Raw genomic sequence first — 26,596 nt, forward strand, 5'->3', positions numbered from 1 at the left:
ACTATAATATTAAAATCTGGTAAAAAAATACGCTGTACGCTGTACACTTATTCAAATTCAAATTCCTTCGTATTCTATTTTTCTAATAAATGATATTATAACTTATTTAGTTACAAGTTTTTTATTGCATAGTCAAGAGCTCGTGCTCGTGTAGCTTTCCACATTGGACTCTGTACTGTCACAGAATATATACAATCGCTGTAGATCATTTACTATGTAAGGCTCGTAGTACAAGTTTGGTACAAGTGAAAAGCTTCATGTCGACTTTCGACTGCCGACTTTACCTATAATTCATACCTACTTTTCTCATTTATAGAGAATGAGAAAAGTATGAATTGTAATAGGTAAAGTCAACTTGCCCCCACCCCCCCTGCGCCATCGGCTGGCGATGTCCTTGAAGAGAAGTCTTGAATCTTGATACTTACTTTAACAAATTATTAGCAATAAACAAGAAAAGAATAAATGTGAAATTTATAAACTCTACATACTTAGATGGAATAAAGTTTTAAAGTATCGCCATGTCCGCACTTTACAAAGTTGCAAAGAAACTGAGCCAGTGGTTCTTAATATGATTTTAAAAACCCTAATTTTTTATTATATAATTTTACAAAGCCTTTATTTTACAAACTTACCTACAAAAACTCTTCACTGTGAAATCTCCAGCTATGTAGGCCTAGGAAAGCGGTCGTGTTCGATATCCATTAGCGTCATAGATATTTTCATTGAATATCCGAGTTCCTAGATTGTCTATTTAATGGATTTACATAGAAATAGCCGCTGAGAAAGCTCGCACAAGTGGGTGAGGCGAAAACGCAGTCACATTTATACCGGTCGTTAGGGATAAGGAGCAACGGTACCGCCTTAAACGGCCATTATTGTACTAAAGGAACCCATTTGGACAGTGTAATTGACTAAATTAAAAAGTAGATTAAGGTTAGTGATGGTGTAATTATTTTTGAGAGTTTTAAGCACAGTTAAATTTGAAAAAAAAAAGTCTTATTTAAATTTGGAGAATCTCTATGTGGTTTACACTTTACACCACACCTATAAATGTCCAAAAATGTGAGTTTCCGTTTTTCCCCACCTAATCACGCTATGAAAACCACTGAACTGATTTGAATGCACTTCGTTATACACTTTGAGTAAGGTGGAGAGCTCTTAAGGAGGCACTTCAGATGGCTATTTGTATTTGCGTATTTGATGTATTCGCCAAACAATCACCATGTGTAGACGGTATGTTTGAAAATTATTGGCCTTATTTGCCTATTTGACAAATATGACCAATACCAAATACACGTATCCGTATCTTTGTCGGTTTTTGGCGCACATCAAAAGAGTAAAATAGGCAAGTAAACAAAATCAAGTAAAAGTTTGGTATTTGACGTCCATGTGTGGAAGTCTGTATTTGCCTTTATTTGCATGTTTGTGTACAATGTACATACGTCAATAATTTTGCCAAATGCAACAAATAGCCATATAAAGTGCCTCCATGACATACTTTTATTGTTGCAAATAAGGCTTAGGTATAAAAATTACCGAGTCACAAACGAGTTTCGGCGGTACTGCTAAATATGCACCAATTTCCCTGGTAATAATTTATGCTAACCTAAAGCCTCGATTGAAATCTTTTCTTTATCAATTTGATTAGCTCTATCACCGTTTCAGCCCCCACGGCGCCCGAGTGTCCGGCGTGGTGGAGGAGACCCCGGGACGGCTGGAGTACGAGGTGGCTCTGTACAAGGAGGCACCGCCTGTGTCCCGACACTCCAACCACTCTGTCGACATGCCCGTTGACCAGGTAATGAGGGCTTCTTTGGAGGCCGAGATATAGCGATCACTGATTAAGATATAGCACAGTCTATTCTAAGTAGAGATTATCTTTCCATCGACTGATTCCAATTTACGGTCTTTGCTTTTTTTAAAGGGCTTTGCCCCATTACTCATTCTCACCGGTAGCGGTATCCAACCACGAAAACCTTTGATATGATAGCAGGGAGCTCGAGGAACATGCTAAAGCTGTCTTGGGACCCGCAATGAAATTAATAAGAAGAAAATAGAAGTAGGAAGTTAGCATATTCTTCAACATATTCATTAATCACGCTTTAACCCCTAAACCGAATTCTTCCCCGAAACCTAAATGTAGTTATAATTGCTGAAAGATGTACAGTTTCCGCGCGATAAACGAATTTCTACGCAACGAAATCGTGAGCTATCTTCATAATTATTATGTAAATAGAGTAAATTTTAAGACTTTACAACTCCCCTATTCCCTAAATGTGTATTTCGGAGGTTATACGTTCAGTTTCTCATGAATCTGGTAAAGATTGACGCGAACTAAATGTCTAATCCACGGCTTGATGGACTGATCATTTTTTTTATACTTCCAGTACTTTTTATAACCATCGATCTGACGTCAATCTCAGATTGACGCCAGATTGATGACAAATTGAACGTGTACCTACGACTTTAAAGACAAAATCTCCAACTGGGCTGGGAAGGCTTCATTTCCCAAAACAGTTAATTTGATAGCGATGAAGCGATAAGCCCACTTCGGAAGCGATGAAGCGATAGAAAGGTTAGAGTTCAGTAAATTAGGACGTTTACGTGACTCCACCGTTACACGTTTGGCGTATTTCTTCCTATTGCTTTCGACGAAATGTTACCTACAACCGTGAAAATGAGATCTACTTGGAAATCGGTATGTTGTGACAAAAATTGTACTGCTTTTAAATTTCGTAATTAATGATAGCACATAGCACATAGCCTCATGATTGAAGAGCCGGTTCGATTCTCGGCTATGGAAATAAATTTTGGGGAAAAGAGTAATGCACTTTTAGTTTCATCAAAATGGAGCGTATTCGCGTAGGTTTTCGCCATCTCCTTTACCAATAGCTATGTTATAAACTTTACCATATTGTCGTAACTTTCCAGAAAGCTTTTTGACTTTTGGATTGACGACTCACTGCATTTACCCCCATCTTATTGCGAACTATAAGAACAGTTCAGTTCAACAACTTTTGCAGTATGTAGTTAAGTATCTACTAGTAGAGATAAGCCTATTTTATTCCCGTTTGAAAGTGAGACCGATAAAGGCATTTCCTATACGAATGTAGGTTAGGTTTTAGCGGTTACTTGTTTAGTAGTTGGTACCTACCTAGTAGGTATAATGCCCATTGCCATTTGCCGACGAGTAAACTTAACGAGGGGAATGTGAAAGTTCTATATAGGTAGTTGGTAGTATACATATAAGAAGAAATAATGAATTTTGTAACACATTCCGATTTTAGAAAATAAACGAACAAATAGATGGTCGAGAGTATGAATATCGGAGTTATTTCTTCTATCAATATCGATTTAGTTAAATAAATAAAAAATCTAGCTAGTAAAAGGGTACGATATTTTATCTAAAATCTATCTAGATAAAGCAAATAGTATTGGATCCGACCGTAAAATCCTGCATGAATCGTTTTTTTCGATCAAATATATTTTAAAATAATCTTTAGAACGTATAGAATGGATTAATGTCGGGTTGCCTTGTCAAAAGTAGCCGCAAGTACCTATAAAATAAAATTTATACAGATAATGCACCGTCATTATATCTTTTTAAATATGTAATAAAACTAAAATGACATTTTTGCAGATTCGATACTGTAAGTAGCGGCCGTCGAAATGTTTTCGTAACAATAATTTTATACTCCTATTTCACAGTTGATATTTATAATTTTATATTAATAAGTTAGCATTTAGCAACTTTTCATTTTTATTCATTTACAATAATAGGAAATATTTGTTTTTGTAGATGGAATATAATTTATTACATTTTGATTTTTTTTGTTTTCTTGTAAAAAAAACCCGTAGCAAGGAATATGAAAACTGTCACCCATATCATCTTGAAACGCACAAACTATAGTTCTTACTTTTCTATTGAATAGGTACACGCAAGTTTGTATTACGGGCTTTCATTTTGCTCAATTAGAGGTACTTGCGGCTACTTTTAACAAGGCAACCCAACATTAATCCATTCTATACGTTCTAAAGATTATTTTAAAATATATTTGATCGAAAAAAACGATTCATGCAGGATTTTACGGTCGGATCTTAGGATAAAAATAGTCAGTTAGTTTGAAGATATTTATCAAATAATCACTGGCCGTAGGTTCACTTACATCTTAGTAATTATCTGCACTTAAATTCTAGCGATAATCGCCAGGTGCGCTTCAAGCTATCATTAGGATCACTAGTTCTAGGGCAACAGATAAACAAGCGCCTAGCCTAGCCCCTAGGTTTACTGACTAAAATCTAGACTCTAGACGCTAGGTACAGCCAACATATTATTACTATAAAGTGAAGTAATTATTGTTATTGATTTTACCAAATATTTTAAAAATCTTTAGTTACTTCTAGATTGGAATATAGTCCGTTCTACTGTCCTTATAATGTCCTTAGAGCTTAAGACCCTGTAACATTTCAAAAACTTACTAAATATGCCATGGTATGTAAATGTGAAAATTACTTGCTGCAGGCGGTTCCAATCGGAACTAAGCTACAACTGCGCGCGCGTATCAACCCCGACTCCGCGTGGAGACACATCAAGCTGCTGGAGGTGGCTGTGTCGCCGGATCCCGACAGACCACACGCGTCTGGCTCCGTCCTGCTCGTCAAAGACGGGTACGTATCTGACCGCAAGAAGTACCGGTGTCCCCCTACCCTAACATATACCGCAAAAACAATAGCAAAGTTAGAAGTCAGCGGATAAGCTCATTTCACCCAAACCTCATTTGTCGGACTATTCCCGATGTATTACAACACTTGTCCAGACCTGGTGAACGTCTATTTTCAATAGCTGCTTTGTACCTTATGTCCATAAGTGATACATTTAAAATAACAGGGGACATTATCGCACTTGTCATTTAAGACGTACAGCAATAAACACAAGCCTTACAGCTACACCCAACTACATCTATAATTCTAACATTTCAGTTGCCGCAATCGCGACTTCGCTTCGATAATCCCCCACCAGCCCGCGAGGTACAGGGAGAGACATAACGAGGTGTTCCTAGACTTCGAAGCCTTCCTGCTGGCGTCGATGAAGGAACGGTCTACGCTGTGGATCCACTCGCAGATCAAAGCCTGCATGGACGCTGCTGACTGCCAACCAGACTACTGCTTGGACTTGTTCGAGCCATCAGGTACGGAAACCTATTGATTTTACTTAAATAGGTACGCAGAACATTTGTAACAAACGAAGAAAGAAATAGGTGTAGATAAGATGTTAAGGTGTATCCAATTAGAATAGAACCACTTCTTGAAGAAACGCTGATAGCTGTTAAAGCTAATAGTAGAGGAGGTGGTGCTCATTTTGAAAAGTCATTTCATACCGAGCGAAAATCGTTACAAAAATAGTATTCCACCCATACATTAGGAACCCCTGCATACATAGGAGTTTTGATCGTCAGATGCTTCAGAACGGGTGGAATAAAAATTGAGAGTACTAATTATCTCAAAGTTGTTGTTAGGAATACATAATATTGTATTGACATTATGAAGATCCCAATTCGCACCCAATAAAGGTTCATACTTCATATCTAGATTATATGTAGATTATAGACATTTAGGTTCGATAGGTGTTATTTTTGTTTTATTATGTAATAACAGATGGCGCTTTAAAAGTAAAGTCTATATAATTTTTCCTCACAAAATATATAGTTAGGGAGGCGAGCAGTGGCGAAGAGTCCATATAACCCGATTCCCGTCGGCTTCTCTTTTGGAAAATCGAATCTATGGGCCAAAATATACATTTTTATCTAACAAATATTTTACATAAGTACTTAAAAAACTTTGAATTCACTAAACGCCTACAAAATTTTATATGCAATAAATTTTTCTCTCACTTGAAATAGTTTGAATTAATAATTAATCGCCTACAAATTTATATAGGTAGGCACTGCAACGTGCAGGCCATCTCCGATAGAAGCCGATAAATTAGCGGGTTATTTCTTCATACAACGATATTTCATAGTAAGCATCTGTCCTTTTCATTCCTGTGGACTGATCGTTATGTTCTGTCTCGTTCTACCACGCGCCAATATACTCGGAAATAAGCCGATACTCGGCGAGTTATTACAGAGAAAGGTTAATTAGCAACGCACAAGTGCGAGCGAGAAAGATGAGTCATGACTCATGAAGTAAAATTGTTATGAGTCAAATAGCGGATGAGTGTTTGTAAGCAACTTGTGTTGTTTTGAATGTCATTTGTTTTAAAGCGTTAAGAAGAGTGCAGTGTCGCGAATTTAAATTAATTTGTATTGTGATTTGTTAATTGTGACTCGTACAGCTGAGTGAAGCTGAGACTGTTGTCTGACAGATTATTTACTGTCGAAGAAAACTTCGTTTTCCAAACTTAGTTTTGAATGACCGTATGTGCCGTCACGCATACAACTTAACTCAGAAGGCATTTTTCAAAGGCATCATTATCAAACTTGAAACTCGAACATTGTTGAACATCAGTGCTGAGCGTTTTGGTAAGTAGATTTTTTACTCCGGCTTTTCTTCCGAAAATTTCACCCTTCGCCACTGGAGGCGAGGTAGCTAAATGGCGTAATTCAACAGCGCTGTCGAGACCTATCAAAATCGAAAGATAAAATAATTTCGAAAAGAAAAGCTCGTATGGTAAAAACCATGTTAGCGGTGGGTTTGGCGTGTACGGTTTTTCAAAAATGTTAAAAAAAAAACAGTTAAACTGGGTTGCACCAGAGGTAGAGATGGGCACGTACCTGGGTATTTACCCATCTACCCGGTATTTACCCTCACGTACCCGGTAAATACCCGTATCTACCCAAAAGGGCGGGTAGATAAAATTCAATACTTAAGTCACAACCACCTCAAGAACGGTAATAGCTAGAGAGTTAAAATTTTCACAGATTGTGTATATCCGTTGCCACTATAAGAACAAATACTAAAAGCAAAATAAAATTAATATTTAAGGGGGGCTCCCATACAACAAACGTGTTTTTTTTGGCCTTTTCTGCTATCTTATCAATAATAGCAAAATGTAGGTACTTGAATTTTTACACAGTCTTTAGATGGATGTTAACTTTAATATTTAATAATAATATTAATATAAAATAAAAAAATTAAGAGGGGCTGCCATACAAAAAACACAAATTTTGTCCTAATTTTTCTCTATAATGGTACGGAACCCTTCGTGCGCGAGTCCGACTCGTACTTGGCCGATTTTTTTTATTTACATTCTATTATTTTATTAATAATTTAAAATATTTGAAAAACCTTTAAAATATTAAAAAAATATATTAGAAAAAATATTAGAAGACCCTTGAAAATTACTTTTAAAATAGACAATGTATAAGTACCTGGTTAAAGAAATTATATAAAAAAATATGTAGGTATAATTTTTTATTATTTATACATATAACACGTCCTATCTTATATAAAATCTGATTTGCTTTGATTTGCTTCTGATTTTTTTAACTTCTCATTCTGCTAGCGATCTGACTTCTAGACATTGAACTAGTCGTTTTGAATTTCTTCTTTGTATGGCACGCATCCATTGATGCGTCTATATATTTACTATTTATCTTTATTTACAGAAGATTTTGTGGGGCTCGTGTTTTAATCTTTTGAATGTTTGGTTTGGTAGAGTTTTTATCATTTTTTTTGCCAATATATTGGGATGTCATTTTATCCTTTTATAATAGTTTTGGAGGCAGTTTTTAATTTTCTCTTTTACATACTTGATTTTTAGATCATTGTAGGTTTGGCTATTCGTAACATAATATGGGGCTCCAGTTATTGAACGCGGGGTTTTAGATTGGAATCGTTGTAGAATTTCTGTGTTTGATGTGGAGGTTGTGCCCCACAACTGCATCCCATAGGTCCAGATGGGTTTGAGTATGCTTTTATACAAAATAAGTTTATTTTATCAGCCAGTAAAGCTTTCGTAGCTGCTTGTCTAAAGCCTTTCTTTTGTTCCATATATGTGTTCTCCATGTTCTCCATGTTAATCGCCTGTCGAGATAAAGTCCTAGGTATCTAACATCCTTTGACTGTGGTATTTTTATCCGATTAAGTTCTACTTTTGGACATGTTTCGTGTCTTAATGTGAAAGTTACGTGGACAGATTTATTCTCGTTGGCTTTTATCCTCCAATCTTTTAACCACTATGATATTTCGTTTAAGGTTCTTTGCAATTTTGCCGATGCTCCATGGGCTATTTGGTCTACTGCGAGGATTGCTGTGTTATCTGCGTATGTATATGTCAGAGCTTCATCAGTACTTGGAAGTTCTAATGTGTTTAGAAGGTAGAGATAAGGGCCCAATATACTGCCTTGCGGCACTCCTGCTTCGATTTCATGGAGACATGTGACACTATCTCCGTACTCAACATAGAAATATCTATTGCTGAGGTACGCGTTTATAAAGAGGTAGAAGTTTAAGGGTGGCTTTTTACGAACTTTATACAACAGTCCAAGATGCCATAATCGATCAAAGGCCTGTGATATGTCCAGAAAAATAGTAAGATTTGCTTTCAAAAGCTTTTTGAATTTCTTCTACCAGTCTGTGTACCTGCTCCACGGTCCCATGCGCTTGGCTTGCCCGAATTGGTGATCGGATAACAGTTTACTCCCTCTGATTTCTGGCATCATGCGTTTCAGGAAGAGTATTTCTAAGACCTTGGAGGGCACTGGCAGAAGACTTATTGGCCGGTGAGATTTTTCATCCTATGGATCTTTTCCGGGTTTGGGGATTAATATTATAATCTCTACTTTACATTGCGGGGGGACAATTTTTTTTTAAATACACGCGGATTTGTGTGAGATATTTGATTCTACTTTCTGGTAGCTCTTTTAGTATTTTTGGTGAAATGTTTACGCCAATTTTCATGCTGGGGAAGATTGTTAAAGTGGTTCCCTTAAACGAGGATATACCATTGGTGACTTTTTTGTGGTGAACGCGCTGACTTGTGTTTTGGTGCGGTTAAATTAGACTGAGTTACGTCTACCCCATTCCACCCCGAGAAATATGCGAGAAGTCACATTATCTGTACTATCATCTGCATAGCAATGAATGCCGTTGGTCTGTAACATGTCATTGATATGCTGTATGAATAGGGTAGGCGATAGCACACAGCCCTGAGGGATACCAGCGTCAACAGATAGAGTATCAGAGCATTCACCATCAACTACGACTGCTAAGAAACTTGTGACCCTCTTGCATTATTTCTTGGATGTATGGAATCTTGGATAATAGTGAAATTGTATATATCCAAACTGACAGCTAATACCCATAGTTTCAATCGCCTGAGCCAACGATGAGTTAGGTACGCCAAGAGAGCCGAGCCGAGCCTTAGTAATCCCTGAGCGTCCAAGTGTCGAAGGGGCTGGCTATTGATGATGGACTCCATCATCTTCGAGAAGGTTATAGCGATTGATCTGCTGTTGGAAGAATTGGAACGGTCACATTTTTTAAGTATCGGGTTCTCAAAAAGCTGTCTTTCAAGAAGCCGAAACTATGTGAGTAGGATAGTTGAGCCAAAAAAGACGCGTAAAGACCGGAGCCAACTCTGGAGCACTCACTGGAGCTACTTGCACTGAGCGCTGATAAAACCGAATATCCGACATGACGCTCATACTTCGTTACCATAACCAACCATACCGGTTGGCGGTTTCCGCCCTCATCATAAAGAGTCGAGTTGGACGACATCAGGACATGTCATAAGATCGGCATTCTCTTTTGCGTGTTGAAGGAAACACAGTGAAAGCGCTGTTTCACGCCGGTTTTTTCGGAGTCGACCCATTCGTACCGAAGAATCGCTCTCCCACGGTTAAAAGGGAATTTTTTTCTTTTAAGTAACGCACAGGCCAAGAACTTTTTATATTTGATCATTAGTTGCGTTTATACAAAAACAGTACTCATTTACATAATACATTAATTTGCATGTACATAATATATAGGTGTCAAGACTGTAAAGGTGCCTCTTCACAATTGACCATACTGGCCCACTACTAGCCATCGCCATTGTGTAAACGGAGTAATGGTGTATGATGGCGGACGATTTTCAGGCGTGGCGGGCAATGGCGTGGCCTGCAGTGGGTCATCGTGACATTGTGTACTGGTTATATAGGAGAAAAGATTTTGCACACGTGTTCCTCTAATAAAGTAGGCATCCACTATAATTGTATTTCACAAAATTCTTACCTCAAAGAGGTTTTATACCTTGAGGTTGTAATAGTATAGGCTCAAGGTTAGTTAGTGGAACCTTATAATTTCTTAGACACAATTACACAACAATATTTCGTATTAAGTACCTACAATTACTAACAAATATTGAATTACGAGAACCTATGTATATTAGAATTTTTCAAAGTTTAGCCTAAAGGAGGGATGAATGTTTTGAAATTTCGCACGCGTGTTTCCCTTAACGATGAAGGGGTCCACTAAGACGATTTACTCAATTCCCAAAACTTTATCACCATTAAAAGGCAGTATACTTTAAAGAATATTAATATCACACATACAAAACCAAAATTTAGGAAAAAAGTTCAAAAACACAGCGTGACATGCGGCCGAAATTAATGAAAAACATGGTTTTGTATTGCAAACATACATTAGTTTAAGACTTAAAGGGGCTTATTCGAACAGTTACGAACTAGTGACCAAATTTGCATTATTTAATGGAGGTTTTACTAAGGATTTACTAAAAAAAAATATGTGAAAACGTACGCTAAATTATAAATACCCACCATTTTTGGGTATTTACCCAATCTACCCGGTAAATACCCAGGTGGGTAGATTGGGTATTTACCCATCGCCCATCTCTAACCAGAGGCGTGGGTAAAGTTAAAGTTATGGTTATAGTTAAGGTAAATTTAACTTTAACTTTAACTTTACCCTTAACTTTGCCCGGAGAAATTGACAGATGACAGCTGATCCAACAAGGTTATACATGCGCGTGGGCGGGGGCGCTGCTGGTAAAGGAGAACTGTCAAAAATGGCGGTTTTTGTATGATGACAGCGTTAGTTCCTTTTTTCGCCACATGCATTTAAAACCTTGTCGAGCTCTATGGTTATAGTTAAATATGGCGTCTTGATGGCGTCCATTTTTAACTTTACCCAAAGATTTGACATTTTGCACTGTAGTCAAAGTTACAGTTAAAGTTAAAGTTAGTTGGTGCAATCCAGTCTTACTTGGGCATTCTCGAGCGCGTCAGATATTCATACTACGTATGCCCCAAGTGCCTCTGATAACATCGGTATACTAATCTGCCGGTTTGCGTGGTGGGGGTAGGCATATAAAGTAGTCAAAAATGCAAAAAAAAAAAAATTTCTCGAGCGCGTCAGATTTTCGGAAGGGGTGTTAAGTAGGCCCCAAGGAAGCCCCTTTAAAAAAAACTGGCGATTTCGGCGTGACGATAAGTTACGATGAATTTTTGAAAATGCAAAAAAAAAGGATTTTTGAAATACTCGAGCGCGTCAGATTTTCATAGGGGAGGTTTATCTCGGTATCCTGAAAGCATATTTTCTTAATCTGACAAATATGTTGGTGGGTTCTTTTTTTCCTTTCTTTCTCCTTGATAAAACGGGGAATTTAAGAATAACTGACTGATTACTGGTAGGACGGCATATTTCCGCGAAGCGCTCAGTCTGTATTGCATGTTTATTACAAATTCCTCTTTTTGCTTCTATTCTTCACTTCGTTTTGCTTACGGTACGTCCAAAAAACAATTTGAGGTCCAACAGGCTATTGAATAATATACATAAATGAAACTGTACATGTTAATAATACTTTTATCGTATACAGATACGCGTAACTTTTTCCGAGTCCACGAAAATTGTTGAGAAGCTTTAGAAAAAAAAATTGAGATATAACAAAAGTCACATAATTTAATCATCGTTATTTCATATCAATTTTTTAACACCCTCTGTTTTCGAGATATATATTATATACTCAAAAAACCGGGAGTTTGAGTTTTTATGATGCTTCAAGTCAAAAAGTTTTAACTTTGGACAAAAATGTAAAGATACCTTTTTTGTGTAAAATAAAATTAAGTACCTTTTTTGTTTATTTAACCCTTTTTTTGTAAAATGTATCGTTCGCGACTTATATGCCGCAACGCGTTTTTCGGAAGACGAAATGGCTCCTCCACACTTCCGGTCATGAGGAAACCGGCAGATTTTGTATTTTTAATAAGTTTTAGAATATATTCTTCAAAATAAAAATCGCGCTCGAGAATGCCGGATTAACGATTTTTTTAACAAGTTTGCGACCTTATAACTCGGCGGCGTCAAGGACTTATCGTCAGATTAGTTAAATTTAGTCTTAAAACACTAAAATCAACCCCCCAATATCTTAATCTGACGCGCTCGAGTATTTCAGACTATCGATTTTTTTTACTAATCTGATCGTCTATCGTAGGCGCGCGTCACTACATATAGAGCTAAATACTTTACAAGGTTGTTCTATTAGGGCCAAGGTATCTCTCATATCTTAAACTGCCACGCTCGTGTTTTACCGAAAATTCCCCTATTCGCCTCCCTAACTAATATTGACTATCGAATTAATTACCTACCGTATACAATTGCTATAATATGATACAATTTTATAGTTAATTCAAACGAAAATCGTCGTCAGCTGAATGTTTGTTGATGGAAATTTCGTCTACAGTGTAGACGACATTTCCACAACAATGTAACTGAGGGCGTCGTGTAGACTCTACACGAAGCCCTCAGTTACATTGAGCTCGAAGTATGGTAATAATTGGTTATATCGCTGGCTGACGGTTTCTCCGCCGTCATAATGATGACTGACGATTTTATTTATTATTTACAAAGTAGAAACATTCGCCTGTATAGATTTTGTATGGTATGAAATGACTTTATAGATATTTAAAAAAAATTACATAATATCAGTAAGGCGACTGACGTTGAATCCTCATCCGCAATACGGCTGACGGTGATTTTTTGGTTAAACATGACCTGTTATTTAGGTCATGTTTAACCAAAAAATCACCGTCAGCCGTATCCATCAAACTTTCATAGGGTATAAAATTAATTTTAGCAAAAAATTTTTCGACAAATTTGAGACGCTCTCAATGTACAAACCCACCACGGGTGCGGCAACTGACGCTCACTATGTTGATTATTAAATATTAATCTACTACTGGACAAAAATTTAGTCGGTATGAAATGACTTTGCAAAAAATAGCATCACCTCCCCTCCTATAAAGATTTCATGGTTCATCTGAACGACCAGAGCTATTACAATTTCACCGAAAAAAAACACAAAAATACGTGTGGCACTCGGGAACAGCCGCGGTAAAGCTAGCATAGTATTTTTTATCAAGTTATGCAATTATAACTCGCATTCGTCAAGTCATCACAATCAAACAGTAATTGGAAATCTACAGGACATGGACGACGAAGGAGATCGGTACCTCACAGCGACCACAACCTGACCAGCTACTCTCTGGTTGCCGACAACGGCTCCACTCCGTTCACGCGGTTCAAGGAGAACCTGGAGTACACCGTAGTGATGCCGGGAGAGCTGTTCCACAGGACGCCGATAGAAGGCACCTGCGCCACGTCCATGATGGTCGCGGTCGCGCTTGGCGCTTTGCTGTTTATGTCTGCGCTCCTGGTAATTATTTTTTTAATTTTCCTTTCCCTAAATGCAACACATTTTGTCTGTCAAACATTGATTGGTCATACTACCTTTCTCAATTAGAACATTATCCTCTATGACCTCTCTTGTTCCCACTCATCCATTGCTATATGCATTGCTTATATAGCAATGCTCATAGCTATTTTTATGACAATTTTTTAAAGTGAAACATGTTCGATTTGTCACCATATTATAATTTTTAAATATTTATTTTTTAAAGTTGCTATAAAAATTAACTTCAAATGAATAAAACATTTTAAAAAAAATTTTATATCATTTTTGCATTTTCGTGAAACTTTAATAAAAAAAATATTTTTACAGATGTGCTACCTCGCGACGAAACTAAACTCAACATTGCTGAAAAACAGCAGCCTGCAGGGGCCAACGGGGAAGGGATTTGAACAGATTTTGCGAGAGCTTGCCCACCACAACCTACCAGAAACCGGCTACGCTGGCCGCCCTACAGTGCAGTGACACACAGAAGGATAGGAGTGATAGGACAATGATTGTGTACTTGTTAATTTATTAATGTAGCTGTTTATTTTACCTATAGTTAGAAAATAGTCTAAGTTAAGTTTGACCGAATTCTTGGGCAATGATAATTCATAGAATTCAAGAGCCAGTACTCTTACCTATAATATATAACCAGACAACAACATTGTGAAGTTAAAAATACAAACATGAAAAAAAATATTTTAAATATTGAAAGTCTGAATTAGTTTTTACCCTCATACTTTTCCCAACACTTAGCAATGTCTACTTGCCTTAGGTTACCTCTAGATTAAGTACTACTATTTATTATTAAAATAAGGATTGATCTTATGACTGAGAAATCAAAAGTTACAGTGACTTGAACATTTTTTCAGTCATGACCATCATAAGTGATAGCCAAATAATTCTTAGCATTTAGTAAGCTTTAATGTTTTACTCTCAAAGTATTGTAATTTTAAATAAACATTTTAAGAATGTATAAGGTGTGATTTATTTTGTGTTTGGATAAATAAAATAACATTTTCTCAGGCAACTTACTGTGTGCCTTGAGTAAAAAAGTTTAGAAACCCTGATTTAACCTATCAATCCCCAAATTGAAAATCTATTGTGTCTGCAATACCCACAATTCTTTTTTTATTCTTTTAACTTTTAAATAAAGAATTGCTTCCTGTGTAAGACGTGTTAAAAAATATTCATTTTCCAAAATATTAAAATCTTGACATATTAATATTAAAATGTCTGTTATAATATATATTCTATTATTTATCACAGATTGCCTTAATAGTCATAATCAGGATTCATTGGGATCAACGAAAACTATTTTAACATGTACAAGACAGATAGCAATGAATTAGTTTAAAAAATACTGTACTTTTAATTCATAATATAATAATATGAATATTATCCAGAATAATTCAGTAACTCATGGTCATGAGTTATGTGTGAGTAAATGTTGTTTTAAAATAGGCAAATTTTTTGGCACAAATTCACATTGGTTGCATTTAAGCGGCATTGCCAGTAATTGTTTATGAGTTTCATCTGAGATTCTTTTTACGGCTCCATCATTTCTAATTCTTTCTAGTATTTCTGTAACAAAATTATTCATAAGATTAGAAGGCAAAAATACTTAGACGGTTAAATTTTTTGAGAAAAGAGCTCAATAAAGCAAAAGAATCAAAGCATGGATTGCTTACAGCATGCATACATTTAACAACAAAACTAATTTTAATATAGGAAATACTAAACTTTTAGAATCTTACCTTCATATGGAATAAAAAACTTGGTGGTAAAACTGTTCCAATGTGTTTTTGTTTTAAGACAGTCAGATATCATGTCCTTGCTAATGACATGCATGTGCATAAGATGCATACTTGGCACAGCGTGAAAACCAGCGACTATATCAGCATCTTTATGCTCCTGCCTGATATCTTTTACAAAAGTTCCAAACTCTTCAAGGAGACTAAGATGGGTTTTATTAAGACTAAAAATGCTACTAATCTGCTCACGGGGCAACACCAAATAGTGCACCTTGGCTTTAGGATACTTATCCTTTATTACAACTACTCTTTCTGAGTCCTTGTAAACATATTTTGGATCTTTCATAGTATCCAAGAGGCCGAGAGACCAATGCTTTTTTGGTTGTTTAGCCAATGAAGAAGATTCATTATTCGATTTATAATTTCTTTTACTCATTTTGAAAGCACTTTCAAATTGCCGAAGTATTCTTGGTTCTAAATAAGCAGAGTTTTCTGTAGAATATTGTAAATTAAAATACCTTTTCGAGTTTCGCGGAAGAAAATAGTTTTTTTTGTAGACAGTTCTTTGTCATCTTCTTTTTCGAAAAAATATCTCCATCGTAAATCGCCAATCAGACATTTTGTAGAAATTAGAAAAATAAGTTGTTACTTCTTAGGACCTAGGACAGTGATCCCCAACCTTTTTTCCTTGCGGGCCACAAACATGTTTTGGTCTTGGTGACGCGGGCCGCAACAAAAATTTTTAGGTTTAAAAAATAAAGTTTTAAAAGTGAAAAAAAAAATTACGACTTTCACGATGACTTAACATTATTTTGCGGCGGGTGGGCGTGAATTTTAAAATGGTTTAACATCACGCGGACCACGGGTTGTGGATAGCTGACCTAGGATGTATATCCTGTCAAAAAAGTGAAGAAATTAAAAAGTGACAACATCGTAGTCTCATCCCTTTCAGAAAAAAGGGAAGACACTACGATGTTGCCACTTTTTAACTTCTTCAATTTTTTGACAGACTATAGATAGTCGACAAAATATTTTAATAATCGTCCCATGATTCATGCCATGGCCCATGGGCCATAGATCATGGCCCATGACACGAAAATATTATTATTTTATTTTATAATTTTTGAAGTGAAAACTTCTTTAGCGGCGTTGAGCACTTTTGTGGGATGGGTAAAAACCATAAAGTTAATATACCTAGCGGAATAGAGAAACAAAGGCCTGAGCAAGAGAGATATCACTATCAGTAACACTGTGTGGAAAAAAAGAGACGTGTGATACATGACAGCTGCAGCACTTGCAGACGTTGACTTAAAAGAAGAAGAATTTAATCTCATAGAAATCATATTCAATCATGCTTGTGTAAGTGTATACGTACACATATTTTTATACACAGATGAAACCAATTTCGGTTTCGTTTGACAACTCGAGATTGTTGCTCTATTCCGCTAGGTATATTAACTTTATGGTAAAAACTGTGAAACTCGCGTCAGATGCTAATCGAAAAACTGTAAGACAGTTGGAGAGTAGTGTTGACGATATTTTTTGTTCGATTGTAAGGGTTTCGATTAATTAAAAAATCGATTTTTTAAAAATCGATTTACATAAAAAATGGGTTAAAAAATTGTAAGGGTTTCGATTAATTAAAAAAATCGATATTTTAAAAATAGATTTTCATAAAAAATGGGTTAAAAAAAAATTGCACAACGTTAATAATCAAGTTTTCACTTCTGCCGGCACGCTCGGAGTGCAACCCGTCTTTTTTATTGATAGCATAGGTTAAGGACACTATCACATTATTTCACAAATATCAGCGATTTTCAAGTAAGTACCATTTTAAAGAGTTAGGAGTCACACTGCGAAGATATTTTGGTTTCAAATGAAAGATAATATATTCATCTCCACGTCTACACCATAAAAATTTTAAAGCCGCACACAAAATTTTCTCATTTAAAATAAGTTTTAACCATCACGATAATCGCAAAAGATTAAGGGGCGATTTCACCAAAGAAATGGAACGCGTTCAAAGCACTCTGAACCGGTTCAAAACGTATAAACGCGATTATAGCATCGAAATGCATTTCACCAGCATAAACTGAACGCGCTCACAGCAAATCCGAGTTTTATCTTTTGAACGCCCAAAGTCCGAAGTTTAACGTCATAAAAACATAGACAAAAGAAATGTCAAGATGACAGTTTTGACACATGAGTTTGTTAGTTTATGTATTGTTTCTTGCTATTTTGTGGTTAAATTAACGTGAAAAGGCTTTAAAATGATGAAAACATGTAAAATAATCGCGTGACGTCACGTAAACTTAGATTTAATAATCGCGATCAAAAGAAGTTTGTGAAATCCAATCGAAACAAAACGAGATTTACGTCGCAGCAGGAACGCGTTCAATGGGAACTAAGTTTTATAAAACTAAGTTTTGTGTGTGTTTGGTGAAATCCCACCTTAAAAAATGGGGTTTGATTAGGTACCATTATATAGCTAAATACACTGAACTAAGGAAAATAAATATACAAAAAAAATATTGCTTATTCAGTCCCCTGTACGAATAGCTAAATATTTTATTAAAAAATAAATACCATTTCCATTTATAAGAAAAATAAGAAACGCTCTCAAATTTCTTCATACATTTTCGCCCTATCAAGAGCGTCGTAACCGCCACTGTACAAGGCGCGCTGATATTGAATGATATTTGAATATACTTAACGTCGATATTCTTACTGACCTGCTAATTTTTGTAATATTTTTTGTGATAGCGACCTTAAGCCTGGGAAAGGCACGTTAGATTTTGTTTCCGTTTGTCTGATCAGATAATCTGATCCGATTATTGCGCTAGACTTTTTCTGAACTCAGTCGTTCTCGAGCTATCTGCGAGCTTGACTGCTAGAAGATGGACTACGAACTAATGTTAGGTACTTATGGCATATTCGCTCATGTTAGCGAGAAAGAAGAAAAAACTCAATCTAACGAGACCATCCATACCACCATACTGTCATACTTCCATACTAATATTATAAAATCCGAAAGTATGTCTATCTGTCTGTCTGTCTGTCTGTCTGTTACCTCTTCACGCTCAAACCGCTGAACTGATTTTGCTAAAATTTTGCTTGGACATACTTTGAGTCCCGGTAAAGGACATAGGATACTTTTTATCCCGGAAAAATGTACGGTTCCTTCGCGAAAAACGAATTTTGGCGCAACGGAGTTGCGCCCGTCATCTAGTTACATATTGAAGAATAATCAACCTACCTAAAGCAGACTGAAACTGTATTGAAAGCAATATTTTTAAGGCCGCAATTGTGTCAAAAACAGAGATTCAAAGTTGAAACATCTTTGAGGGGAGGCTGGTATTGGGCATATTATTCACCCTACATCATACATGATTCCTTTTATCTTTAATGTTTACAAGTGAAATTCAGTCCGAACCACAGCCATGCGATACGTTTTTTCAGTGTCATGCTAGAGAATCAACTGGCAAGTCGGAAGAAAGAATCGGACGTCTATTGGGTCTCCGTACAAAAGTATGCAGACCGCACCTTCAGACAATCGGAACGGCAGTAAAGTAGGTAGTAAACGCTTCAGCACTGTTTCCGACTCGGACGTCCGATCCGACTATCGGATGGGATGTGTATTACTTACTGTATTCAAATAAATGTATGGCACGAGTGCCTTCAGACTGTCTGATCAGACAATCGGATCAGTCATCAGACTAGACTAGCGGATGAAAAAATTTGACGTGTATTCCCAGCCTAAAGGTACGACCTTATTTTTCTGTTATAGTTTTAGTGTCATCCCTTTCAAATCAATCTAAGGAAAAAGGGATCATCCCTTTTTCCTTAGATTGATTTGAAAGGGATGACACTACGATGTTGCCACTTTTTAATTTCTTCACTTTTTTGACAGACTATAGCTGAGGCCAAATACCCATTTCTTTATTTATAGCTTAGAAGAAGAAGGAATGCAGTGGTGATTTGTTTTGTCAGTTGTCAAATGTCAAAAATATGTTTTCGTAAATTCGTGATGCTTGCTGAATTCTCGACCATATACTAGTAATCTGTTCTCGACTTGTTCTCGACAATAAAATATATTAAGTAGGTATTACGCCAGCATTTTGAATTAAAAGTAACTGCTATTATTGAATACAATCATTTCTATTTATTTAAAAAGTAAGTATGTTTTTGCTGCGAGTAATATACCCAAAAAAATACGTTATATCACTCGTTGAATGTTATCATGTGTTTTAAATGTTCTTTTCGATCTAAATTGGATGTCTTTTGCATTAAATTATAGAATGAAAATAGCAGTAGAAGGTTGCGCTCATGGAGAGTTAGATAAGATATATGAATGCATAGAAACTTTACAAGACAGGGAGGGAATTCAGGTTGATTTACTTATTTGCTGTGGTGACTTCCAATCTGTAAGAAACAATGATGATCTCCGGGCAATGGCAGTGCCAGAAAAATATCTAAACATTTGCACATTTTATAAGTTAGTATACTCAGATTCTTTTAATAATAAATTCTTTATTATTATTTATTATGAAGACAGTACAATAAAATTAATATGACCTATGTAACTACCCATATATATTTCTTTCTAAAATATTACCAAATATTTCCAGATATTATAGTGGTGAGAAAGTAGCACCAGTTTTGACTATTTTTATTGGCGGAAATCATGAAGCTTCTAATTATTTACAAGAACTGCCTTATGGTGGCTGGGTGGCACCTAAAATATACTACATGGGGCGAGCTGGAGTCATTCAATTTGGAAATCTAAGAATTGGAGGTAAATATTTAAACAAATAAGCTTCTTATAGTACAAAGTAGTGTCAAAATTATAAGAGACACCAAATCAAAAGACTCTAGGAGGTGTAGCTCTAACTAAGATTACTTGTTTTCTCTTTTCAGGCCTGTCAGGAATATTTAAGGGACGTGATTATTTGCAGGGCCTCTGGGAGTGTCCACCGTACACCCCAAACTCATTGAGATCTGTATATCACATCAGGTCTCTGGACGTCTTCCGCCTCAGTCAGTTGAAGGATAAAGTACACGTCATGCTCTCGCATGACTGGCCAAGAGGAATAACGGATTATGGCAATAAAGAGCAATTATTGAAAAGAAAACCGTTTCTAAGGTATTGGTAAAGATTTTTAAAAATTTGATTTCATCAATTTTTTTTTTAATCACAAGTTCTTTTTTCCTGCCTGAAATATAAAATATTTTAACATCATAATTACTAGTTTACCACTTGGTAGATAAACTTTTTTTTTCATATCACCTTGCTGCTATCACTACTGAGCATTCACATTATTCAAAAAAAATTACAGAGATGAAATAGAGGCAAATCAACTGGGAAGTCCACCTGCTGAAAAGCTGCTAAAGACATTGAAGCCAGACTACTGGTTTGCTGCACATATGCATTGTCAGTTTGCAGCACTTGTAAAACATGACAATAATGAAGAAACTAAGTTCCTTGCCTTAGACAAGTGCTTGCCAAAGAGAAGGCACTTACAGATATTAGATTTACCTGAGGAGTATGATGGAGACAAGCTTCTCAAACATGACGCAGAGTGGCTGGCAGTACTGAAGAGTACAAATCACTTGCTCAGTGTCAAAAATGTTGATTGTTATTTGCCTGGGCCAGGCGGTAATGAACGGTAAGATAATATGAGACTATATTTTGTAGTATAAAAAAGTAAAACATTTCATTGAGAGTAAAAAAAATTCTCAATAAAACTAAAAATAATCAACATTTTTTATTTTCAGTTTTTGTAGTTGCAAAAATTATTAATTTTGTCTAAAATGTAAACAAACAAAATGTTGTTGCAGGTATGATTTTACTCCAACAAAAGAAGAAACCAGCTACATAGAGAATTTAATGGACCACTTGGTAATAAGGGAAGACCAGTTTGTACAAACTGCTCCTGTATACAAACCTGGGGCTCCTCGGGGAAGACTGGGAGAGCCGATTCAGAACCCACAAACAGCTCGCCTATGTGAGATACTTGGTATTGATGATCCCCTACAAGTGGTGATGGCACGCTCAGGGAAAGAACTGAGGCAGCATTGTGAAATGAAGAATGAAACCCCAGAAAGGACTCCCATAAAGTGTTCTAAATTGTCTTTACCTGCTCCAGTAACGCCGAGTGAACCCGACAGTCACATTGAGTCTCAGGGAACGCCGACTACTCCTTACAACAGTGTTGACTCGATACTAGATACCTCAGACTGCAGCGAGCCGAGCACTACTAAAAAGACATTCAAACGACGCAACCTGGCTTTATATACACCGGATAACGATGATGTTGATAAGTCTACCTCCATAGAAGATAGTCCTCGTTCAAGTAAAGTTACTTGTATTAGTTGATGATAACTGCACTGATTTGCAGCATAATATTGCAGGTCGAAATAAACGACATAACAAGTAATTTGTACTGTAAGCGGTAATTTTAGATAAAAGTTTAGCAAATGTTTTTAAAGGTGACATTCAAATTATTTTATTGTAATGAAAATCACGAAATTATTGTAAATTAAAAATTCGCATAGATTAGTAATTTTAGGTGTAATATTTTTCTAAAAATTAATTTTAAGTAAGTATAAAAAATTACCAACTTGAGTAATTGAATTTTAGTGCTTAAAGATGAGTTCGAACAGCCAGTACATTATTAAATGTTATTTATAATTCTTTAGTCATTCAAAACCATTGATTAAAAAATGAAGTTTCTATAATTATGTGATTATGAAATATTTTGTAATTGACTTGTTTTACACACAAATTACGATCTTATGATTATATCTTAGTACCTACACATTTTGTAGAACTGTAGAAATTTTAATAAGTGTTGTATTTCTTTAGTTCAAAGAAATTTATTCATTTTTAAATTGGTGGACTTATGTCTGTTATCTGAAACTCCCTAACTAGCTACATGTCTAGATGCGGAGGGATTTTTTTTTATAAAAATCCTGCATGACAGTATTGTCGCCGCGACGCGTCGTGTGTCGTGTTATTTTTACCGTGATTTCTTTATTTTATTAACAAAATTCGCTAATCTTTGACCTTGTCATCATCCCTATTGTCAGTCGAAAGAATTGATTTTCGATTTTGCACCAGTCGCCTGCGCAGGTCTATTCCCACACACATTACGGTCTACCTGCGCAGGTATACCTGCACACTGCACAGGTGGACCTTTCCAGTAGACCGTAGCATGTATGGCTTACATTACAGTTATAAATACATTTTAACAGTAATAAAATTATGTACTTATGTTGAGCAATAAATGCAGTGCAATTTTAAATATTTACCGTCTCATCAATTACACAACCCACAAAATTATTGTTTTTACAAGTGATTAAACTTGGCAGGCATGTCGAAATTATCAAATGCAATTTGTTGTATTAGAGTTACTTTGAGTTATGTTATGACACCGGTTCATATTATATTACAATGTCCAAGAGACAGCAGGGCCTCCGTAAGACCTACTGGCGCCTGTGTGCAAAAAAAAGATTTTGGCGCCCCTTTAGGCAAATTTTTTGGATCCTTGGTTTTGGCGCCCCTAAAGATGGTGATTTAGCGCCTCTAGAGGATGGCGCCCGTATGCATTGCACACACATATGGTAGCGGGGGCCCTGAGAGACAGTTAGATACTTACCTACCCTCTATATAAATATTATGTATTAGGCCGGCCATAGACGGACCGCAAGTTGCAGTCGGGACCGACATCAGCTCTAGAGCGGTCGAGTTGAAACTTGAAGTCGTACACGACTGCAACACGACCGCATCATGCAATCGAACACTTCCTTTCGAAAATTACCTTTGTTGTTCGACCGCATGGCGAAACTCTACCGCAGAGCGACTGCTCCGCCCGCTTAAGAACTGCTCGAGCGGTCCGTGTATTGCAGAATGCGGATATGAATTTACTACGGTGAACGGTCTACGCTCTTACTAACGGACTACTGCAGATCGCCGTACGGCAACCGCATCTTGCAGTCGGTCTCGACTGCAATGCGGTCATTTTTTGTTTGAGGAGGGGAAAATTATGCACCCCCTGCCCCTTCGGGGGAAGGAGCAGGGGTATCTCGGACTCCCTCCGAGGAGGTTTACCGACTAAAACCCCCATGCCCTCGCCCCTCATCAACGCTACGGGGAGGAGCGGGATCGCTACGCATTCTACCGCGTCCTCCGCAGCGCTTGCCGCTTCCGGCATCTCTACAGCTGCAGCAGCTGAGGCCCCGAGGAGATAGGCTCCCCGGACATCGGGGGAGCCTATCTCCTCGGGGTCAATGTTTTGTGGGCGGTGATCCCCCGATCAACGGTCTAGGATTCAATCTCCATGGCGGGGGCGATTTCACTGGCCCCGGCCTTATCGGCTCCAGACCGCTTACGCGGCTAAGCCTTGCCTTGCGCTTGTTCTTCGTGCCGGGCGACTTGCTGGCTACTGTGATGCAGCCGTTAGACCCCAGCACGTAGTTGCTCTCTTTGCCGAGCTCGACGCATAGAAAGCATCTGAGCTTCTCCGCGCAGTCGGTGGCCTTGTGCCCCGGCTTACCGCAGCGAAAGCAATTCCCGCTACGGTCCACCAGGGACTGGCAGTTCGGCGCCAAGTGGCCGGTGTCAAGACATCGGTAGCACCGTGTTGGTCTCGCGGCCAGCAGCACCACCTTCGTCATGACCCAGCCTACCTGCAGTCGCCCAGAAGCCATCAGCTTCTTGGCAGCAGCCATGGGGACGTGGAGCCACAAACTCCGCGCGACCCTAGGCTATTCTAACGACGTCCCTGTCAAGGACTTCTCTCATCCTGTTGGCGAGGGCGTCCTCCCCGGTCACTTCGAGTATCGAATCGAAATCGAAAAGGAATCGAACCTTGTTTCTCTGGTAGATTCTTACCTCTTCAAGGTCGATCCGGCTCTGCGCCTCTTCCGAAATGGAGGCGTAGGACACACGACTATGGTCTACCCCCTTCTCCATCGTTAGAGTGATGGCAGCGGTCTTGGATGAACGCAGCTTCCTCTTCTTTTTCTTCTTTGGGGCTGCCTTTTTGGCAGCTCCCTCTTCCTTCTTCTTTTTTCGCCCCCGCGGTTCCACTGTGGACCACGAAGGGTCAGTCGCAGACGGGACGGGTGTACGTACCCTCGCCTGTTCGGCCTCTCGTGCGGCCAACGACTTTTTCCCTCTCTTCTTCCTTTCCTTTCCTTTCCTGTGGAAGCCTGTGACGGCCCTGCCGCTTCCGTAGTCGCCTTTTTCCTATTTCTAGTGAAAGGCTTATTCTTAGCCTTTGACAATCCTCCTTCTACTGGGGGGACCTCTACGCTCCCTACTCCCTTCACTTGGTTTACTCTATATCTGTGCCAAATATTGCCATAAAAATTGCTCCAGTAGTTCGTAATTTCTAATTTTTCCCCCGTTTTTCCCACATTTTCCTGAGTTTCTTCGGTCGTATTAGTCTTAGCGTGTAATATATAGCCTATAGTCTTACTCGATAAATTAGCTATCTAACACTGAAATAAGTTTTTAAATCGGACCAGTAGTTCCTGAGTATAGCGCGTTCAAGCAAACAAACTCTCAATCAGATCACCACTTTTGTGAATACGAGTGTAATACCAAATTGGGATGATATCCTAGTGAGTGAGTTTACCGGAGGCCCAAAATCACCTACCCTATTCCCTTTCCTACCCTCCCCTATTCCTATATACTAAAAGAAAAATTTTGAAAATCGGTTAACAAACGACGGAGTAATCGTTGAACATAAGAAAACGAACATAAAACCTCCCCCATTTTGAAAGTCGGTTAAAATTGTACTGAACGGATTTTAATGAAACTTTACAATAATATAGCTTATACATCAGAATAACACATAGGCATGTGTTATTCTGATGTATAAGCTATATTATTGTAAAGTTTCATTAAAATCCGTTCAGTAGTTTTTGCGTGAAAGAGTAACAAACATCCATACATCCATACATCCACACATCCATACATCCATACATCCAAACAAACTTTCGCCTTCATAATATTGTAGGATAATTAGAATCTCGAAATCGGCTCCAACGATTTTCATGAAATTTAGTGTAGGTACTTATAGGGGGTTTAGGGGGCGATAAAACCAACTAGCTAGGAATCATTTTTAGAAAATGTCATTTTATTCCTGTTTTATCGAATACCGAGCGAAGCTCGGTCAAATAGCTACTTAGTTTAGTTAATAAACGAATAAAAAGCATTTTCCCGTTAGAGTGGCCTTACATGGCCACTCACAGAAAACCGGCGTGAAACAGCGCTTGCGCTGTGTTTCGCCGAGTGAGTGAGTTTACCGGAGGCCCAAAATCACCTACCCTATTCCCTTTCCTACCCTTCCCTATTCCTTTCCCTTCTCATCCCTACCCTGCCTTATTACCCTATTCCCTCTTAAAAGGCCGGCAACGCACCTGCAGCTCTTCTGATGCTTCGAGTGTCCAAAATATAAACATGATAAAAAATTGTAATATAAAAGAGCCGAGTGACTAGAGACGGAATGGGAATATGTGAGCAAGAATGTACTTATATTGTAAATAAACATAAAAAATTATTGTTAGGTAAGTAGAAATGTCAAAAACCATGTATAATACGATCAAATTAATAAAATCAGCGGAAATATTTCGTGTAGTTTTGAAAATCGCTACAGTTATTCCTTGTGATATCCAGATGAACATGTCAAAAGTCCTCAAGGGTGGGGGGTGAGCTAAGAGTGTAGGGGGGGGTCAAATGACCCTTTTTTTAGGTTTTTGCTCATAAGTAAAAAACCTGCACAAATAGCATTACGGTTACTTCTAGGAAAATTTTCTACATAAAATTTCCTCTAAATTATGTCCTATAAGTTTTTTTGTACGGTCGATACTTTAGGAACTACAGGGGGGGTCAAATTCGTCAAAAGTGCGAATCGCGAAAATAACACGCATCGAACGTCCGAGACTAAGAAAACAACTTATTTTGATTCAAATACCTGCTATTCACAGATAATTATTTGTCCTAGCTACTATTATTACAAAACGTTAGACACCATGGAATTAGGAAGTACTATACAGCTGGAACGCTTACTTCATCATTTTGAAATATTAAAATGAACCTTACTTCCATGTGCTAAATTATTATTTTTATTAACTAATATCTCCTTATAGTAGCGAGCACGAG

General features: G+C 37.5%; 4 protein-coding genes across 4 annotated transcripts in view; 2 read left to right on the top strand and 2 right to left on the bottom strand.

Moving 5' to 3' along the window:
* The window catches only part of LOC121738682, a 37,256-nt gene extending 22,914 nt beyond the window's left edge, over nt 1-14,342 (top strand). The window contains exons 5-9 of the mRNA XM_042130901.1: nt 1,666-1,798; nt 4,523-4,668; nt 4,981-5,189; nt 13,425-13,654; nt 14,000-14,342. Coding sequence (XP_041986835.1) covers nt 1,666-1,798; nt 4,523-4,668; nt 4,981-5,189; nt 13,425-13,654; nt 14,000-14,152 — 871 coding nt within the window. The 3' untranslated portion in view covers nt 14,153-14,342. The remainder of the gene's footprint in view (nt 1-1,665; nt 1,799-4,522; nt 4,669-4,980; nt 5,190-13,424; nt 13,655-13,999) is intronic.
* Nucleotides 14,343-15,086: 744 nt separating this feature from the next.
* Nucleotides 15,087-16,032, bottom strand: LOC121738685 (aprataxin-like protein). Its single transcript, XM_042130904.1, has 2 exons — nt 15,430-16,032; nt 15,087-15,256 (listed from the first exon to the last, which is right to left on the bottom strand). Exons 1-2 carry the CDS (start codon nt 15,860-15,862, stop codon nt 15,099-15,101), a joined length of 591 nt encoding a protein of 196 aa, XP_041986838.1. The 5' UTR covers nt 15,863-16,032; the 3' UTR covers nt 15,087-15,098.
* A 3,454-nt stretch (nt 16,033-19,486) lies between these two features.
* LOC121738681 (lariat debranching enzyme) lies at nt 19,487-21,931 on the top strand. Its single transcript, XM_042130900.1, has 6 exons — nt 19,487-19,599; nt 19,724-19,921; nt 20,055-20,221; nt 20,344-20,569; nt 20,763-21,092; nt 21,265-21,931. The coding sequence occupies exons 2-6, from the start codon at nt 19,725-19,727 to the stop codon at nt 21,800-21,802; spliced, it is 1,458 nt and encodes a 485-aa protein (XP_041986834.1). The 5' UTR covers nt 19,487-19,599; nt 19,724; the 3' UTR covers nt 21,803-21,931.
* A 1,781-nt stretch (nt 21,932-23,712) lies between these two features.
* On the bottom strand, nt 23,713-24,156 carry LOC121739494 (DNA-binding protein HEXBP-like). The gene has a single exon (XM_042131981.1). It carries the CDS (start codon nt 24,154-24,156, stop codon nt 23,713-23,715), a length of 444 nt encoding a protein of 147 aa, XP_041987915.1.
* Nucleotides 24,157-26,596: the final 2,440 nt, after the last annotated feature.

Source organism: Aricia agestis, chromosome Z (assembly GCF_905147365.1).
Source record: "Aricia agestis chromosome Z, ilAriAges1.1, whole genome shotgun sequence".
NCBI classification, from domain to species: domain Eukaryota; kingdom Metazoa; phylum Arthropoda; class Insecta; order Lepidoptera; family Lycaenidae; genus Aricia; species Aricia agestis.